Source organism: Impatiens glandulifera, chromosome 1 (assembly GCF_907164915.1).
Source record: "Impatiens glandulifera chromosome 1, dImpGla2.1, whole genome shotgun sequence".
Lineage (NCBI taxonomy): Eukaryota > Viridiplantae > Streptophyta > Magnoliopsida > Ericales > Balsaminaceae > Impatiens > Impatiens glandulifera.
In genome coordinates, this window is record NC_061862.1 from 103,290,300 (window position 1) to 103,298,884 (window position 8,585).

Here is an 8,585-nt window from a genome sequence, read left to right on the forward strand (position 1 = left end):
ACGAAATGGTCCCGAACATGTTCATGTTCGGAACCAATTGATCTCAAACATGCTCATGTTCGGAACCAATTGATCTCGAGCATGCTCATGTTCGGAACTAATTGATCTCGAACATGCTCATGTTCTGGACTAATTGGTTTCGAATAAGACCGTGTTAAAGACCATTTGGCCCTGAACATGACCATGTTTAGGATCATTTTGTCCCCAACATGGCCATGTTCTAGACCATTTAGGTCCCCGTCATGGCCATGTTCTTGACCATTTCAGTCCCAACATGGAATGTTCCGAACGATTTTTTCTCAAATAGAACAATGTTAACAATATTTTACCTCGGTTTATCAGACATTACACTTCACCTTAAAAGAACATTACAGTTCATACATTATAGTTTAAGTTAAAAATAACATTACAGTTTAGTTCGGTGGTCGTCTTTTTCGCGGTCGTCTTGTTCACAATAGTCGTCTTTTCACAATGGTCTTCATGGTGGTTTTCTTCTTGGTGGTTTTCTTCATAGTAGTCGTTTTTTAGGTCGTTGTCTGCTTCGATTGGGTTTCTCATTGAGAGAGAAATTTAAAGCTCGTACTTTTGAGTTCTTTTCAATAAGAGAAGGCTATGATTTGATAAACTAAGGAAGAGCACGACTTATTATTATTGTTTTTTATCTCTCATCTACCTTGTCTTTTTTTTCACTTTGACAGCTAAGTGAGAAGTCGTGTTCAGCGTCGCTCAACATCTCTATCATTCCCCTTATGACATCACTTAAATTAATTCTTACAAATATTAAATCCCAACCCAAAATATGATCTCTTTTATTATTTAAATAACTCAAATCATTCAAATATTATTTAATTTTTTTATTTATTATATTATTTAATTTATTAATTAAAAAAAAATATTTTAAATTATTATTTTATATTATATATATAATAATACTTTTAGTCTATTTATCAAACAGAAAATTTATTACTCTCAAAATATCACCAGTCATTCTAATATATATGAATAATTGTAATGGTTTGTTTTAAGTAATCTCTTTCCATTTTTTATAAACAAACAAACTCTAAATGAAATATATTAATATTATTATTTGTTGATTAGTAAAAGCAAAAAGATGATGATGGGCATCTGCAAAAGACTGTCGGTTGTAACTGAAGTTCTCCAAAGAAACTACAGTAGTGACAATATTGATGACGTATTGAGTTGTTGGATTCAATCTCGGTAGTGGTATTCTATAATTAGAAGGGTGTACTGCTTAGAATAGACACCTCGTGGTCCTATTACCTTTCTTTTCATTCCCTATTAATATAGACTTGTTTGTTTTCTTCAATAATTCACTCTTTCACCACCGAGACTTGTACAAATAAACATAATTTTACGTTCTTCTTATCTACCAAAATATTAAAATATCAGTTATTTTAAATTATTAATATCTATATATCAATCATATTTTAAGTCTTTTAACACTGCACACTCAAAATCACCCTTCATCCTTCATTATTTTTTTTCTATCTTGATTTTCTAAATAACTTGCTTAAAAAAACAAAAAAAAAACAAGACCGGGATTGTCTTCAAATTTGAGTTATTAAATATTTTATTAGAAAGAATTTAATAATATTAATATTTATAATATTATTTTATCATTAATTTATTTTCAAATTTAATAAATTGGGCTTTCTTATATTTTATTTTTTATATTGAATTTTAGTTGTTTTTTTTTAATTCTTAGAGCTTGCAATAATAAGTTAATTCATTATTTTAAATTAATTTTAAAACATTTTATTTATCCACGAAAACAATTATCCTTATTAAAATTGCATATTCTTTTATATTTGAAAATAATTTATAATTATGTTTATTTTTAGAACAAACATTTTGGCTTTTTCTTATAATTAATTATTTGGATAACAAAATAATTTTATTTTTTTGTATGCTTGGTTAAAGAACAATTATGTTAAATATATATTATTTGTATGAGAGAAATACAAAATATAAATATATTGTAATTTTCTTATAGAATGATAAAAAAAATATTCAACGATTTAAATGATTTGATTAATTGAAATGTGTTTTAATCTAATAAGACATTAATAAATTTAAATATGTTTTTCATTAATTTAAGTTTCAAATGTTTATATATCTGGTTAAATTTGTAAATATGTCTTTTATTATGTTTAATATAAAACAAGTACAGTTTAATTAAACTTAAAGCTTATATTTTCATTCATGTCTAGCTCGGCAAGATAAAAATACGACACGACTTATTTCTTATTATCGTAGGCACGACGACACGACGACACGTTTGATTTAAATATATATATTATGATTATATTATTTATAAAAAAATTATCAAAATATTTAAAATAATGAAGTTCAAATTTTGATTCATTAATTTATTAAGTATATAGTACAATTTGAAATGTATTATATTAAAAGAAATTAAAAAAATCAACAAAACTAAAAATATTTATATATTTTATGTGGAAAGATTGTGGCGGACAACGACAGGCCAATGGTCCTGCCAAAAATTGTATAAGTTCAAATAACTTGTGCAGTGTCTAGTCACAAAAAGTTTTCAAACACTAATGTATCGCGCCGACCTAACTGCCTTGACACTAAACAAATAAATTACATGTTTTTAACAAAAATATGAATTTACTATAAATGATTTACTATCTTATTCTATCCAAATACTACACCAACTTATTTGGTGAGGTTATATATAAGACTTAAATTTGAGTAATTCAAACAATGAAACACAAATCAAGTTTATATTATAAATAAAATTATTTCTTGTTTTCTATCTTGCTAACCTATTTGGGCAACCTATATAGGAGAAAATTTTTTATACAAAGTCCACTTTATCATTTTTCAAATTAGAAATATCTTGTTTTTAAAAAATATTTATTTTTGGAATTTAATATTTCAAAATATACCCATAACTTGTTTGTCCCTGGTAAGGTGAGTCATATGAATTTAAATACTTCAAATACTTCACCGTCAATCATGTATGTCTCTTATATATTAAATTATTTAAAACATATTTAAAATATTTGTATATTTATATTTTATAATATAAAAGTTTATATGACCAATTGATCTTAGATTAAAATTAAGATTTATGTCCCAAATAGGGTATTAAAATTTCAGTGTTAGAAACAACTTTTATTTATATATATGGGTTTGAATTCATATAAAATAATTGAAAACTTAAGTATAACAATAAACTGTTTTTATTTTTACTGAAATAAATTTATTAAGATAACTTAATTGGAAAAAAAAATGTGTTTAAAAGATTAATGATAAAAATGACATAAAATTAAGTAAGTGACTAAAATTTATGAAAATGATGTTAACTAAATTAAAATAATAATAAATTATTTTTTATATAAACTTATTCTAACTATTTTGAAAATATTTAAGAAATCAAATTAAATAAATAAAATATATTTAAAAAATAAAAGTGGAACACCAAACAAGGCATGCAAGCATGGGACTGACTTTGTGTGTATTGTGTGTGAGAGAGAAAGAATACAATTATTTTATGGGCATGAGAAAGCAATGAAAGATATGAATTTTGGTCACATGTTTCAACATTTTATCCCACACATGGACACACCTATCCTTCTACCATGCTTTATCTCTTTCTATTTATTTTTTATTTTCTATTTTCCTTAAATGTATTATTATAGTCTAATATTACTTTTCTTTATTTGGGTTTTTGTGTCTAATCTATTTTTATTTACTTTATTTCGATTTTTGTGCTCTATTTTATAAATTCATATAACAATTTTATCTTAATCTATAATCATTATTTTTATTTAAATAAAGAAGTTGGGAGAGGGACAATAACATAATAAAAAAAATTATTTTAATCTATAATCATTATTTTTATTTAAATAAAGAAGTTGGGAGGAACAATAACATAATAAAAAAATTTATCTTAATCTATAATCATTATTTTTATTTAAATAAAGAAACCATCACAATTTTACAAAGATATTTTTAATTAAGAAAGACATAAAAAAAATTGAATTTACATCGTTCTAAATCGTCGTTGTATCGTCTAGTTAAATGTTATAAAGATCAAGGGGCCTAAATATTCGAGCTTTTATTTCTTTTATTAAGGTTTTTCTATCAAAATGGTGTTCTAACGGAGCCGAATAGTCTTTGAACATCGATAATCAGATGTAAGTATGATCATGATTGGTCTAGTTAGTTCACTAAAATGTCTAATTATATCCGACGAGTGTATAATATGGAGGATAATTTATTCTATGTGGAAAAGTTTTTGTCAGTAGTTTAGATTCATTGTGGGGATGATTTTTCGATTAGTTTTTGGGACGATATTTGGCGTAATGTCAAAAGACTAGCTACGAAGTATCATGAGCTTGTTTCAATTGTTATATGTAAAAATGTTACAATTAGGGACATGTTTAATCATCGGTCTAATGGCTTCGCTAACCGAATTAGATATAAAAGAAAATTAAACATTATGCAGACTTCATCTCATAATAGAGTTTACTTTTGATAGAACGTAAGCAAGTGTCCCTGTCTGAGCAAAACATTATGCATTGGCAAGATATTGATAGTTTTCATGTGATGCATTGCTACAAGTTGTTCGCTAAGATGATTTTATATAATTTTTGTTGGGAAAATTTTGGGAGTCAAAGATTCCATCAAATATCTCGTTTTTTGAATGGAACGTTATTCACGGTGGAATTTTTATGAATGATATGTGCATAAAAAAATGTTATAATATGGTTAGTCGTATGTATCATAAAAAGGTTGAATTGACAACTCACTTACTTCTGCATTATCGATGGGTGATTAGTATTTGGAGTCTTTTTTGGAGTATTACCGGGATTCATTAGGTGATGTCTGAGTCTTTGGATAGTTGCTGAGAAGTTTGGATTGATACAGTTGATATGATAGACCTACATATTTGGGTTACCATCTCAATTACTTTTTAGTGGACTATCTAATTAGAGAAAAATCGTCGAACTTTCAATTACCGTAATTGTTCGATTCGTATCATTTATAATGCTATTATTACAACGTTTTCTTATATTCGTTTAGAAAAGTCATTAGAGTCTATCGGGGAGTTAATCATCATTCTCGAAAATTTACGAGTTCGATAACTTATTAAGTACTGTTTTTCTTCTTCTTATGTTTAAACGATTTTTTATATTTTTAATATACATGGACTTTTTTTAAAATAAAAAATAAAAAGCATAGTTTTAGTACCTAACAAAATAAATTATTCAATAAGAAAAATGTATTAAGATAACTTAAATGACAAGATTCTAACTTAATATATTAAAATTCTCATTTTTCGATTCACACTTAAAAAGGCTTAAACGAAAATGAAAATCATTATACTCTTTATCTTTATCGTATTTATTTTCAAATTCCAAAATAAAAACATAATAATTATATAGTAAAAAACAAAAATTTATCGTCAAAACAAATGATGAATTCTGATAATATTAACATTATGTGTACAAAGTCATACCACTTTGAAATTGTTCTCATCAACAAAAGTTGAAAGGATTGAGTGCTCAATTTTTTTAAACTTATTTCTAGATAAGTAATTTTTTAAAAGTATATTATCACATTATCTCATCAATCATAATGACCTATAATTTAAATCAATATTATTTTAGTTAGATCTGAATTTAAAACACTAACTTCATAAACAAACAAAAAAAATACAATGTATAACTAACAAGTTTTAGAGTTTATAGTTGCACATTAGAAACGTGAATGTTGAAACAATTCACAAAAATGAATAAACTTGTTGTATTTATCGTTAATTTAAGTTTTCAATGTAATATCGATGATAAAATCTAACTCCTTGCTTTTGCGGAAAGTAAAATTCCGCAAAACATAGACTTGTCTAGTTGAATAACATGTCAACTAAACGGTTCAAATTATTAACATAGGACCGACCACATGTCTAAGGTAGAAGGTACACTTTATTCCTTCTCAATTCAAAAGCATATTTTACTTTTTAACTCTTTGTAAGAGCATTTTCTTTTGTGGCTTCTTTTATCTCATGCCAGAATTTGAAGATTCCTCGGTTTCTTCGACATGAGAAAGTAAAGCTTCAATGAAAAATAACCTAGAAAATCACAAAACAAACACTAAAGTAGGACCTGTTTGGACCAACACAAAACTGCAAATGATAAACTTAAGGAACCTATGTCATCTTCCAAACAACTGAACAAGCAAATTAAGATCAAGTGCATCTTACAAGAAGAACTAAAGTCTAAAAACTGTATAATATTATCATATCAACAACAAAATAATAATATTAATTGCTGCCTTAATTGTCAATGGATAATTAATTTAATCAATTGTTTCTCTATTTCTACCCATTTCCTCCTCAAAGTTCATTTTACCTTTTCTATACCATACCAAAAAATATTCCCTACCCGTTTTGGTTTTTCATATCGGTTGTAAAGGACTCGACTCTCGCGAGAAAACCGATATAAGTCTCTCCTTAGTCAGCTTCTCAGTTCCTTGAGCCCTCACCACGAACGAATGAACAACATTATCACGTTCAACACCAAGTTTTGATTCGAGAACATCGATTTTTGCCTCCTTAAACATTTGTACTATTCTCGAAACAGGGTGTGCATCCAAACGGGACCTCAAACGCACAATCACTTCGTCATTTATCGCTTTAACTTCAACGCTTGTTGACTGACTTTCGGATTCCAAATCTTTCAGCTTCTTTTGAAGCTCGGTTATGTAAGCAATAGCGTCGCCTAATAAAGAAGCTTTGTCCATTTTCGATATGTTAGGAACAACAGCTCGAAGGGCGTAGAATCGCTGATTAAGCTTCTCTCTTCTCTGCCTCTCGGCTTCCACGTGATTCAGCGGCTCGTCTCTTCCATTGGCAGGTTTACGCCCCCGTTTTCGAGGACGTTTATCGTCTACAGTACATTCTTCTTTTCCTCCTGAAGCTTCCATATCAGAATTCTCAGATTCGGTTGTTCTTAGGACGACAGCTAGTGGCGGTGGTTGGGATGTCGCGCCTCCAGTGAAATCAATTAACCGAAAATCCTCGCTTGTGGAGGCCAACTGGCGACTGCCCGTCCAATTAGAACCAAGGAAACCGTTATCATCATTCCCCTTTCTAACCTTTTCGCGGAAAGGCCAACCTAAATTCAAATCCTGCCCGAAAATCCTAGGGGACTGCCCAAAAATCGGAACAACTGCAGTTGGTTTAACCTTAACAGCCGAAAACAAAGACCTAACCGAATGAACAAGGTCTAGGTTTTCAGGAATTGACCTAACCGAGCCCAATTCAATAACACCAACATCAGTTGGAACCAAAACAACAGTCTGAACTCCAGCCGATTTCGCTAAAAATGATCTAACGCAGTAATCTGAATGCGATTTCAACAAATCAGATATCCAAACATGCTTACCCGAGGCGAAACATTTTCCAGGACCTCCTTGATCTTTAGGAAACGAGAAGTACATTGAAGCGAGATAGAACAGTTCAGTATTCGTAACCTTATCTAATCCAAAAGCATAACAATCATCATCTAATCCACCAAACAATTTATGCAGTTTCTGAAGAACATTCTTCCTCATCTTCTGCTGTGTTTCATCGTCCAAACGAAAATTCAGAATCCTAATAGCTTCACTATCTTCTTCTTCCCTAGGCTCCCTACAACACCCATCTCCCCAACCCAGAATCAAATCCCCTGTTCTCGATCGAGAAATTTGCCAGAAAATCGCATAATTCCAACTAAAATCAGACAAGTTTTGTCTTTCAACAAGATCAGATAACTTAATCTGCAAATTCTCATCAGTTCCTACCACCGTGTAAGAACATTCAGCAGATAGCGAGTTTATGAACAAGTAATCAAAAGCTTTCGTTCCCAAAACAGCAGCAATCATAGACTTGTCTTCATCTTTCCAAACTAAATTACCCATACTCAACTCAACTTTCATATCAAATCAAACAAAACGAAAAGAACCCAAAACGCTTTAATTCCAATTACCCAATTCAAATAAAAGATTTCATATCCATAAAATAAACTCAGGGTCAACCAGATAATCCTTCATAGTTTCAAATCGTCATCAAATACCCATTTCCACAACCCAAATGAAACTATATCACAACCTTTCAGATCTTGTAAATAACAAATACCAGAGTGAAAAGAGTTTTACACACCAGTAATAATAGCAGGCGGGTGCGGCGGCGGCAGATGTCTTCAAAGCTTCCCGATAACTCTTATCCCTTCCTTTCTCCTTTATCAGTTAAAACTAAAGATCGATGATTTCAAAGATGGGACGAGATTTCTCCATTTTTGTAGCACAATGAGGTTCAATTGAAGGGTATCTCGAGGGAGAGAGAGAGAAGAAGAAGAAGAAAGGCGCCGGTTCCGGTCTCTAAATCGTTACAGCACGTGTTGACTGTGGTGGGGTAGATTGAAGGTTAAAAAAGTAACCATGGTTAAGTTAAGAAAGGAGAGGTCTAGTATTCATTCAGTCGGTAACGTGTTTTCTTTTGGTATGATCTTCTCCGTCATTTTATTTTTATTACTTTTCAAATAATCCCAAATTTT

The 8,585-nt window shown here is 29.5% G+C and overlaps 1 protein-coding gene across 1 annotated transcript; it reads right to left on the reverse strand.

Moving 5' to 3' along the window:
- Positions 1-6,263: 6,263 nt before the first annotated feature.
- LOC124919460 (transcription factor MTB1-like) lies at positions 6,264-8,383 on the reverse strand. The gene has a single exon (XM_047459699.1). It carries the CDS (start codon positions 7,966-7,968, stop codon positions 6,448-6,450), a length of 1,521 nt encoding a protein of 506 aa, XP_047315655.1. The 5' UTR covers positions 7,969-8,383; the 3' UTR covers positions 6,264-6,447.
- Between the last annotated feature and the right edge of the window lie 202 nt (positions 8,384-8,585).